This window comes from Melanotaenia boesemani, chromosome 21 (assembly GCF_017639745.1).
Source record: "Melanotaenia boesemani isolate fMelBoe1 chromosome 21, fMelBoe1.pri, whole genome shotgun sequence".
NCBI lineage: Eukaryota > Metazoa > Chordata > Actinopteri > Atheriniformes > Melanotaeniidae > Melanotaenia > Melanotaenia boesemani.
In genome coordinates, this window is record NC_055702.1 from 872501 (window position 1) to 884715 (window position 12215).

General features: G+C 43.8%; 1 protein-coding gene across 2 annotated transcripts; it reads right to left on the reverse strand.

Moving 5' to 3' along the window:
• Window positions 1-7486: 7486 nt before the first annotated feature.
• On the reverse strand, window positions 7487-9802 carry lect2.1 (leukocyte cell derived chemotaxin 2, tandem duplicate 1). 2 transcript variants are annotated; one of them, XM_041973719.1, is made up of 5 exons: window positions 9661-9802; window positions 8202-8313; window positions 7984-8135; window positions 7700-7909; window positions 7487-7540 (listed from the first exon to the last, which is right to left on the reverse strand). In XM_041973719.1, the coding sequence occupies exons 1-4, from the start codon at window positions 9785-9787 to the stop codon at window positions 7743-7745; spliced, it is 558 nt and encodes a 185-aa protein (XP_041829653.1). In that variant the 5' UTR covers window positions 9788-9802; the 3' UTR covers window positions 7487-7540; window positions 7700-7742. The 2 variants fall into 2 exon arrangements, with proteins under 2 accessions (XP_041829653.1, XP_041829652.1); XM_041973718.1 differs by lacking the exon at window positions 7487-7540 and having other exon boundaries at window positions 7628-7909.
• Between the last annotated feature and the right edge of the window lie 2413 nt (window positions 9803-12215).

The window sequence follows — 12215 nt, forward strand, 5'->3', positions numbered from 1 at the left end:
CCTTACATATTGCTGGAATGTCCCCCTGGTGGCCAGTATGCTGCATCCTCAAGAAAATGAGTCTGGTCAAAGCTGAGCAAAAAGGATTTGGAAGGATCCTCAGTGATGACAGACAGTCTGCTAAAAACATTGTAATGCCTAAAGAGGCCCTAATGTGCTCAGATATTAACTGCTATTAACCGCCAACTATGTGCTATGTATGATGTTATTGTGAAATGTCTTTATGCTGCCATCAAGCCTTTTCATAAAAGCAGTTGTAAGGTACCGAACATCAGACCTGGATGGACTGATGTGGTGGCTGAGCATCATGCTGCTAGAGAGGCTTTTAGATTACAGTCAGAGGCTGGCAGGCCTAGACAGGGTGTATAGTTAGACGCTAAAAAACACACAAATTTAAATACACACTTTATTTCATTAAGAAAATGAAAATGTGGTGAAAACAAAATCTCCTGCCAGAAATTTAGGAAATAAAAATGCCACTGACTTCTGGAGAGAGGTCGAGGTCTAGAATAAGAATAAACCCCATGCCGGCGGAAGGTGTTAGTGGTGTGGGGACGGTGGAGCTGAGCTCTGGTGCCAGAACGATTTGAACCTTTTTAACTGTTAAAAGTAACCCAGTGAGTGTCGGCCAGGTTCATCCTTCCCTCACTGCAGACGGTGGGGGCAGCAGGGGTTCATGATGCTAGTAAAGCTTTGGATGCTAACAAAGCCTGTGGTGTGGACCGCATCGCTGCAGGACATTTAACACTAGAAGTCCCAGGAATTTTGATATCTCCCTAAAGTCCCAGAGAAGGGTCGAAAGACCTTTAGTCCAAACTGACGACTCTGCTGGCAAAAATTAGCATCTCTTCATTTGTAAATGCAGCCATTACCTGAGGAATGCACCCATTGCATCCAGCCCCTCCTTGTTACCTTGAAACGTCTGGTAAATTCTGTGGCAGTGGGGGATGGTGGGCTGAGGGGGATAAATAGTAGCTAGCTTCACCTCCAACAAATAGAAGGAAGCAAAATGCAGAGGCGGCTTACAACTCAGCAGGCATTGGACCTGATCCTCAGCGATACAAACCCTTGTGACTCAGATGGAGAAGAGATACAAATTCAGCTGGATTCGGACTCTGACTCTGAGCAGTCTTCAGGTAAGATTTGAAACTATTATTGAACTTTTTGGTATGACAAATTTCTTTCTTTCTGCTTTGTCCTGTACTGTGAGTTGCAACACTGGAATTTCTCCATTTTGGTACAAATAAAGGATTTTTTTAATCTTATTTCCAAAACATCCTATTTTCGTCCTCTGAAATTGTGAAATTGTTTACCTTGCAGATGATGAGACTGCTCCACTGCCAGAAAAGAGGGCTCGGTTGGGAAGTGAGAGGACAGAGATGGCTAAAGATGGCACAGTGTGGCATGAAGAACAGCTGGGGACATGTCTCAATTTCACCCCAATAGAACCATACGGCACAGATGGAGAGCCAACTGCTAAGGCCAGAAGAAGTATCCGGACTCGTCTTCAAAGCTTCTTCTGTTTTATAACACTTGAAATGCTTCGTAGCATTCAAGAATGGACCATTCAGCATGCACGGCAAAAGGAGCAGGCAGATTGGTTCATGAACCTCCCAGAACTAATGGCATTTATTGCAATTATTATCTTGCGGGGGGTGAAGAAAGTTCCATCACTACGTGACAATTGGTCAGCAGAGCTGGGAAACCCACGAATCATTGCTACTATGGCCCGAAAGCGCTTCCAAAACATCATGCAACACCTACGCTTTGATAACATGTTCACACGCAGTGAGCGAGTGGAGACAAATAAGTTTGCTGCAATTTCTAATCTGTGGGAATCTTTTGTCAATAACTGCATCAGATCTTATAACCCTGGTCGACACATCACTATTGATGAACAGCTTTTCCCGACAAAGACTCGCTGCAGTTTTCTGCAGTACATTGCAACAAAACCGGACAAATTTGGCATTAAGTTTTGGCTGGCTTGTGACTTGAAATCAAAGTACATTTGCAATATCCTGCCATATCTTGGCAAGGACCCCAGTCGTCCCAGTGGAGAGAGACTCTCTGAGAGTGTAGTGATGAGGCTGATGGAGCCGTTCATGGATAAGGGCAGAACTGTAACAACAGACAATTTTTTTACATCGCTGTCCCTTGCGCAACGACTGCTTAGCCGGAAAACCACCATCCTTGGCACAGTCAACAAGATTCACCGGGAAATTCCTCAGTCAACTAGACTGAAGGACCACACTAAATTCACCACTCGAGTGTTTTCCACCACTGGTGCAACACTCACAGTATATGCGCCGAAACGGAAAAAGACTGTCTATCTTCTCAGCAGCATGCACAATGTGGTTGAGACTGAGAATACCACCAAAAGGAAGCCAAACACTGTCACACAATACAACACCACAAAGTGTGGTGTGGATGTGATGGACCAGATGGTGCGGGAGTACAGCGTGCGTGCAGGAACACGGAGATGGCCAGTCGCCGTGTTCTACAACATGATCGACATGGCGGCACTGAACGCTCATGTTCTTCATAAGGAATGCACCGGAGTGCAGGAGAGAAGAGTGGACTTCCTGGTTGAGCTCGCGAAAGAGTTGGCCAACTCTCATGTGAGTCAGAAGAAGGCACATAAGGAGCAACTGCTTCAGCAGCAACCTCCCACACCTAGCCCTGGGAAAAGGGCAAAATGTCAGGTCAACCATCGATGCAAGAACAATTGCGCAACTGTAAGATGTGTTGACTGCTACAAATACACATGTGGCAAATGCAGGATGGAGATACCATGGAAGTGCCAAGCATGTTTGGACTTAGCACAGACGGACTGCTGAAAGAGCAGAAAAGCCATTCACACAAGGGCATGCCACTGTAGCCTTGTGTAAATATTTGTGAAATTGTTTCATTACTTGCATTATTTTAACTGTTTTGTTGTTTTTTTTATGACAAAAATAAAAAGCATTGGAAAAAATTCACAGTTGTTCTTTTATATCTTTGTCATGTTGACATTTATGCCCTCTTGACTTAGACACTAATGCTTCTGGATATTTTACTCACAGACCCTGCCTGTACCACCACAATCAAAAAATGTTCATTTTAAATATTCAAAATTGTTCATTGCTTGGGCTTTTTGGACATATGAACATTGGGTTAGAAAGTTTGAAAAATTGGTAAAAAATTCTGAAAAATTTGTATTTTTTCATTTGTATGAAAAGAGGAGAGCTGGACCTTTTAAAGTGATTTTTTAAAAAAATATGAATTCATCATTTTGTCATATCATTCTAAATTGTTTGCTTTTTTATTGAAGGCCCACAATGATTATCTTTTTTTTTTCTTCTAAAAGCACACAAATGTGTTGAGGAGGTATATATCATATATCATATCAAATATATTTTTAATTATTTGAAATATACTAGAATGCAGGAAAACCTTTCTGAATCTGTTTGAGGTCTACTCCAATCTCATACTCAGGGGACCAAGCAGTGTCTCAAGCCAAGCTTTGGGCAAAAGTTGACAGTCAGGTTTCAAGAGTCTACAGTGTCTCCCCTAAGTATGCGCCCTCCTGGGGTGTGCCAGTAATTGACTCGTCTACAAACAAAAGAAGCTGTTCGCAGCTTAAGACAGGATTTTAGCTAAAATCCTACTGGTCAATCGACCCATCTCTGGGTTGTAAAGGTAGAAAGGTCAATTGACCCCTCTCTGGGACTTCTAGTGTTAAAACGTGCCGGCCAGACGCTCATTTTCACAGGGTTTCTGGTTCATGGTGTTCGGCCTCAGCCATCATGGCTGTAATGTTGTTCCTGTGCTGAAGCATGAGGCTGGTAGACTCAATGGTTTAGACAATTATCAACATGTTGCACTAGCCAGTATCTTGTCTAAAGTCCTGGAAAGAATACTTTTGTCAAAACTAGAAAAGTATATTCTCACCACTGACAATCTGTTTGGTTTTAAAAGAAAAACAGTACTGACCTGCGTATTTACGCTCTTAGAGAGATTGTACTTAACTGTACGAGCCATAATTCATCAGTATTTCTTTACTTTATTGTTGCATCTACGGCAGTGGCGGCTGATGACAATTTTTTTTAGGGGGGCGCAAATTTTCTTGGAAAGTTGACACTTAAAACTTAGCCACTTTAATTTCAATACAGTTACAGAGTTAGGAAGAAAAGAAAAACGAAGTCTGTGTATGGCTTGTCCACAACGTTTCGGTGGTGCCGACACTTTCAAACAGCAGACAAGGGAAGCAGAAAAAGGCGTTACTCACGGCGCAACCGGCAAGCCAACTCCGTTTTTCATAGTAAGAGCGGGAAAAAGCCCGGGTAGAAGCTCTTCCGCGGTCGCCGCTTTGTTGCTGTGCTTGCAGATCAGGCTGGTCAGCCCCGAGCTCCTTTATCCTCTTTTTCTCCTCGAGAGAACATCTTGAAAATGGGTGCTCTTGTAAATATTTTACAGAATTAATTCGCTCGGGAATTCCGGTTCCACTTTCACATGCCATCTTTCTAATCGTACGCTACTACAGACTCGTCTCCAACTCACTCTGCTACTACGGATGTACGTCACACTGGCTTAAAATACTGGAGTGTATAATTGACCATGACATTGTCCAAACACACTGAAGCAACATAATTCAACTATTCTAATTGGCTGACGATGAAAAGTGGGCGTATCCGGGGCGCACCGAGCTGCGCCACAAGCAGATTTTTAACGAACCAATCAAAACGCAGCCTCCAGTGACGTTTTAGTCAAAAGTTTGAGGCTGACAATAGGGATTCATTTGACCGGCGCCCCCGCAACCAGGAAGTGTTGTTCAATGAAAAATCATTAAAAAGAAACACTGTGTAATGCGCTTAACATGCACAAAAAGCTAAAAAAAATACATTATTTTACACATATCTTCATCCGAAATTATTCCTAACAGTTTGTTTTTTTTAATTGTGTAGTAACCAGGAATATGGACTCTTTGTAGGTGAGGGCGGCGCCCCAGCGCCCCCTGCTGGCCAGCCGCCACTGATCTACGGTATTTGTAAGAAAAATCGTGAAAAATTATTTGTAAAATTACTAGATAGAGGTGTTCCTACATTTTTGGTGAGCGTTTTATCCTTTTGGTTATGCCCATCACACATTCCAGGTCAATGTTGTTTCTTCTCCATTTTGTCTTAGTAACGGAGTACGTCAAGAAGGAATTTTATCCCTATTTTATTTCATATTTATATGGATGACCCATCTCACCCGTTAAATAAGGCAAACCCTGGATGTCTTGTGGAGAACGCTGCTGTCAGTCTCCTCCTGTATGCCGACGACCTGATCCTGCTCCACGCGGTGCTGGTTCACAGCAAACGTTGAAGGTGTGTTCTCAGTACGCCGTAGATTATATATAGAATATAAAGCTAAGGAAAGCCAAATAATGATAGAAGTGTTGATGATAGGAGTTCAACCTTTCCTGCCTTTTACCTAACAGTCCTCTGTATGTTATGTCTGATGACTGGAGGGACGACAAAGATCCCTGGACGGCGCTGCTCTAGCAAACTCGCTGATAAGGGAATCTCTGTGCGCTCTGATTCTGTGACGAGCTCCCGTTTTTTACTGGTCAGCTGTAGTCAAACTACTGGAAGAGGAGTACGAGAGGCTCGAGGCCGCTTGCAGCGATGCAGTCAGGTTGCAGCGATGCAGTCAGGTTGCGGCGTGGCGTAGGGCCAGGGGGCCATCTATGGAGGCAGCTTATGTCTGGTTTATGTGTCGACTGGAAGAGTCAGAAAACCGTTTTATAGAAGCCGCTGCCTGCTGTCCTCTTTTCTTATGGTTTCATCCTGTATGCGTGTTCTATGGACCCCACATAAAGTTTAATAATTAATATGTAATGTACATGTGCAGGATTATAGGAAAGCCGACCTCCATCAGCCCCTCTGCAGGCCAGCACCAACAAAGAAGAATATTATTGGTCTTAGATGGATGTGAGTGTGCAGAGTGTTAAACTACATCACGTGATGCTACAGCAACGAGACGCTGTGCACCGCCCAGATACCGACAGGTCCCACCATCATTTCAGCGACATTTACAGGTGAATTTAACATTTAACCCCAACAAGCCTGTTCCAGCGAGGAAAGAAGACGCTGCATGTTAACCCAGAAGGAAAGATGGAACACATTAAGAACTTTACCATCATTTTTTTTATTAAATTAACATCTGATGGACCGGCCGGTAGTTTGCAGCCTGGGCTGGTTGAGGGTGGGTTTCTTCAGCAGCGGGGGTGTTAAATGTCTTTACTATGATGGATTTCAGGACGTAAAAAAGAAAAGAAAAAGCAGCGTTCAGGTTCCTTAAATCTTCGTTTGAAGGTTGTTGTGTCAGCGAGGTTTTATCAAGTTTCTCGTAGCTTTTAGCTCATTACTTGCTTCGATGTTTCCATAGGCAGGCTAGCATTTAACTTCCATCATTTTATCTGAGATCAGGTCGATGTTACTGTAGCTGTATATTTAAAACCATCCAGCCGCCCACCGAACAGCAAAACAATCCCACTGCATCATTTACCAACATTAAATTTAAACCGTAAAGAAACGCAGCCTCGCTGTAAGAAGCTAAAACAACAGCAGACTGTTCAGAAACCTGCAGTCTTTAACGTCCTTTGGCTCAGAGAGGAAACACACACACATGCAGAACTTTGCAGTATTTAAATAGCAAATATAAAAATGGCAAAACACAGCTTCCTTCAGAGAAATGAATGTAGAAAGCTTTGCTAGTTTTAGTGTTTTAAGGTCATCCTGTGCTTACAGTGCGTGTCCTCGCGCTTTCAAGCTCAGTCTGTTTTACAAGATGTTTAGTCACTTTATTTAAGTAGGAAATATGAAGACTTTCTTCACTAAAGTTGGAAGCAGCTTTTCCAGTCTGCCTGAACCCTGCAGCTCCTCTGATACCCTGACGTAGTTTTTAATTACTCACATCATTTATACTTCAGAGCGGAAAGCGCCCCCTGCTGGAGGGAAGCCGCCACAACAGCCAGTAAAACCAGGACATGAAAACAAATGAAATGATGGTGGGAACTTTTCTCTGTCTGCACCTTCACACCCAACCTCACCTGCCACACCAGAACAGCTGTTTTATGACGTCACCTCCTCATGAAGCTGCTTCATTGAACCTAAAACAGCTGCAGATCAGAAGAACACAGCCGGGCTCGGTTCTGATGAAACTCTTTATTCAGCAAAACAAAGTTTCAGTGACGACAAAACAGATGTGTGTGGGTCTGGTTCTGGAGGGTGGGTCTGGTTCTGGAGGGTGGATGTGTGTGGGTCTGGTTCTGGAGGGTGGGTCTGGTTCTGGAGGGTGGATGTGTGTGGGTCTGGTTCTGGACGGTGGATGTGTTTCTGGAGGGTGGGTCTGGTTCTGGACGGTGGATGTGGTCCTGGAGGGTGGGTCTGGTTCTGGAGGGTGGATGTGGGTGGTACTGGTTCTGGACGGTGGATCTGGTTCTGGACGGTGGATGTGGTTCTGGACGGTGGGTCTGGTTCTGGAGGGTGGATGTGGGTGGGTCTGGGTCTGGAGGGTGGGTCTGGTTCTGGAGGGTGGATGTGGGTGGGTCTGGGTCTGGTTCTGGAGGGTGGATGTGGGTGGGTCTGGGTCTGGAGGGTGGGTCTGGTTCTGGACGGTGGATCTGGTTCTGGAGGGTGGGTCTGGTTCTGGAGGGTGGATGTGGTACTGGAGGGTGGATGTGGGTGGGTCTGGTTCCGGACGGTGGATCTGGTTCTTCAGAAGTACCCCGTGGGGTCGCTCTTGTCACACATCTGCACGTGGATGTGGGAGGTGATTCCCGGGTAAACTCTCTGCATGGGCAGCATGGTTCCGATCTTCTGGCCCTTCCGGACCGTCCCAGAGGTTCTGTCCGGCCTCACATAGAACAGCTTGAAGCACAGACCTGCAGAATGAGACAGAAAAGGTCAGAAACCGGGTCTGTGGCGGGATGAGAACCGGGTCAGAGTGAGGACCGACCCTGTCCCTGCAGGTTGACGCCCTCGTCTATGGCCGCCTTTCGGGGGTCGTTGTAGACGACGAGTTTTCCGTGGAGCGTCACGTCGAACGGAGCGTACACGTCAGATCCGTCCTCACACACAATGTCCAGGCCTTGGTGGACTCTGGTCCCCCTGAAAGCAGAACAGCTGTTAACAGCTGCGTCCAAGCTGCAGAACTACAGGACGTCCGGGTCCCACCTTCGGGCTCCGTAGTGTCCCTCTCCATGCCGGTCCGACGTCCTTCTTCTGTTGGACGGGTTTCCCCTGCAGAGCTGCCCGAACTGAACAGCGTCACACACACACAGCACGGCTGGACACACACACACACACACACACACACACACACACACACACACACACCGGGTTTGTTTTATGTCAGAAACGTCTCGAGCCTGGAAACACGGTCAGGCGGGTTTTAAGAGTTTTGGTAAAACTACAAAAAAAAAAAAAAAAAACATTTTCTTCTTCTGCAGATTTTTTTCTGTCTCATTTTAAATCTGAGAACAAAAAGTTTAAGCTTCACATTTAATCTGTAAAAACCTCATCTGATCATTTACTTTGATTACAAGATCAACAACAAAATAAAATAGAAACCTGAAGATAAAATAAAATAGACACCCGAAGATGAAATAAAATAGAAACCTGAAGATAAAATAAAATAGAAACCTGAAGATGAAATAAAATAGAAACCTGAAGTAAAATAAAATAGAAACCTGAAGATAAAATGAAATAGAAACCTGAAGATGAAATAAAATAGAAACCTGAAGTAAAATAAAATAGAAACCTGATGATGAAATAAAATAGAAACCTGAAGTAAAATAAAATAGACACCTGAAGATGAAATAAAATAGAAACCTGAAGTAAAATAAAATAGAAACCTGAAGATAAAATAAAATAGAAACCTGAAGATGAAATAAAATAGAAACCTGAAGTAAAATAAAATAGACACCTGAAGATGAAATAAAATAGAAACCTGAAGTAAAATAAAATAGAAACCTGAAGATAAAATGAAATAGAAACCTGAAGATGAAATAAAATAGAAACCTGAAGTAAAATAAAATAGAAACCTGAAGATGAAATAAAATAGAAACCTGAAGTAAAATAAAATAGACACCTGAAGATGAAATAAAATAGAAACCTGAAGTAAAATAAAATAGAAACCTGAAGATAAAATAAAATAGAAACCTGAAGATTAAATAAAATAGAAACCCGAAGTAAAATAAAATAGAAACCCGAAGTAAAATAAAATAGAAACCCGAAGTAAAATAAAATAGAAACCTGAAGATAAAATCGAAGTTTCATCTCGTTTCGATCCGGTTTTATTTTACTACAGAACAAATTCACCTACAAGTTTAAAGAAATTCAACTTCCTGTTTGGGTTTGAACTTCCTGTCTGGGATTTTTCTCCTCGTGTCCTTCGGAGATTTGCGTTTGCTGACGTCATTGCCCCGCCTCCTTCCTGCACACCTGGATCACCTGAGCAGGTGTGCTGCTCCACTGTTTTCAGGTTCCTGGTTTTTACCTGCTTGGCTTCAACGTGCAGGTCTGATGGAAGCAGAACTAAAACCAGCTGGTCCTGATCGTCGTCAGGACGGAGAAAAAGGTCCTCAGACAGGAAGTGATGCGTTCAGAGACAGGAAGCAGAAAGTTTTCTCACCCAGTAAAACGAGGATTGGTCTCATCTTCAGATCTCTGAGTTCTGGTCCACATGGAGGACTCCTCTCCGGCCCGGCTTTTATAGGCTGAAGTTGCAACACGCCAGAGTTTTTACTGTTGCTCAACATCCAGACCTGGACCAGAACTTTCCCCGGTTGGTCAACCGGGGAAAGTTCTGACCTTTAGACAGCAGCTGTTTGCTGAGCCGATCGATCAGCTGGGTCAATAACCCCCCCCCTCCAGCACTGCTTCAATCTGGATTCATCAGGAACACACATGGTCCAGGTCCAGATATTTAATATTTTATTTTAACAGTAGGGGGGGGACTTCTTGATTAAGTGGTTTTGTCCTTGCTCGGTCTCCAGAAGGTTCTGGGTCGGTTCTCCACCACCATGTCCTTGGTTTTCCTGGACTGATGAGGAGGTGGTTTTGCTGACACCAGTCCACCAAGTTCTGCATCAGTCCTCTGTGGTCCAGGTCGTGGTCCTGAGTGGTCCGTCCTCTGTAGTCCAGGTCGTGGTCCTGAGTGGTCCGTCCTCTGTAGTCCAGGTGGTGGTCCAGGTCTGTGTTGAGTCGGCGATGATTGGCTGGGTTTTCCTTCTCGTTTACACCTTACAGACGTCTTACTGGTTACTGCTGTTATTGTGGTTACCATGACAACGGAGATCATTTAGTTTTGGTTTTTGTGGCTGTTCTTGTCTTGTGTTGTTATGTTTACATCCGAGTTGCATCACTCAGTCATCAGCCTGTCGGGGGACGACCTGGTGTGACCTTGTGTGTGTGTGTGTGTGAATGGCTCATGGCTCCATTCGCTGAAATTAGGGTCGGAAAATTCCAGGAATTTTCAAAGCTGGAAACTTTCCATGGGAATTAACGGGAAATTTACAAAATTTAGGTTTATTCACTTGGCAGGGAACTTAAACATAGCAGAAGGAAATATATTGTAGCTAGTTTTGGCTAAAACAAGCAGATTTGATGTTCCATCCAATCCCAGCGCACTGCTTCCTGCAGGAGGCCACGCCCCCTGCGTGCACCGTGCCTCCATCACAGCAGCTGGTGATTTCACAGCCGAGCTACATAAAGTCAGCCAAGTTTTCATGATATCATGGTCGATGATTTTATACGGTGTTAAATCTGTTTGTAAAAGCTTTTTGTTGTTTTACAGAAAGTTTTGCCGCCGTTTCACACAAACTGATGTTGACGGACAGTCGTTGTGTGTAAATGTTGTGCAGACGTACAGAAATGCAGCAGCATGGTGTAAGTGTATGGGATTCAAAGTCAGATCAGAGTGGCTGGCCTGGATCTTAGCATCTCTCCATTTCTCTCTCTCTCTCTCTCTCTCTCCCTCGCCCGCCCTCTGCTCGTAGCCGTCGAGAACAACTGCACAAAACCGACGTTCCTCCATCTGCGATCGACTAGTTTTGCCTCACGTCAGGTCCCGGATGTGTGGCACAAAAGTTTGAATTTCAGATCTGAGTTTGAATGGAGAGAACTGAAACTGAACTATGAAAATGAATTAGGGAAAGAATTAAACACATTAAAAAAACAAAGATTCAGTATCAGATATGGTCATCTGGATTCAGTTTTTTCAGCAGTTATTCAAACAGGCATATTCAGATTCAAATATAAAGAATTCAGATTTGCTCCCCAGTGGCACAAAGTTTATCCCATATAAGTGCCAAAAATTTCCTGAAGGCTCAAAACAAATATTTCCAGAGTTCCCCAGCTTAACTTCCCATGGAATGTTTCTGGAAGTTTATGGAAACTTTCCTCCCTTTCCGACCCCAGCTGTAATCCAGGTTAAAATTCAGTGAAAGGTGTTGTAAATATTTTTATATTCCCTTACTTAATCTAACTCAAACTTATGATATTAGTTGGCTGTTTTTTATTTTTCTTTATATTTCCTTACTCACTGTAACTCAAGGTTATGAAGCTGTGGCTTGCCTTATATCTACTCACTCCAAGCAGAGCAGAATTTCCCAGTAACCCAGAAAAATTATTAAAAACAGCTTTTGTGTAAAGCAGGCAGAAGGCAGTCAGATAACAGACAGATAACAGGACAGGGAGAAGTGTTTCTTTTCCCCTCAGCTCTGACGCACCCCAGAAGGACGACCAGGAGGAATCAAATTCCCGGAAGGAGGAGGGACGACACCTTTGCAAAAATACACATTCACATGAATGCGCACAGCATGCACGCACATAGCCACAATGCTTTGTATCAGTATAAATGAGGAGGATAACTTAGGTAGGCGGGTCTTTTGGCTGAACCGAAGGATCCCGACACTAACGGACCTCCTCTTAAGAGATATGTAAACAAAGCTAAACAAAGATTGTCAATTCTACTCGATCTCTGGTGGTTTCTGCCTTTCTTTAAAAGTGGATTTTTGAACAAACTCCTTCTGCTGTAATTTTAACAGGTTGTGGAAAAAATCGAAAACTTCAAAGGACTCAAACATTTCTGACCTCATGACACGTGTGGAAGTTTTTTCAGGATGATCTGGATATTAATGAGCGTTCATACGATAACGCGCCTCATCAAACACCACACCACCGCAG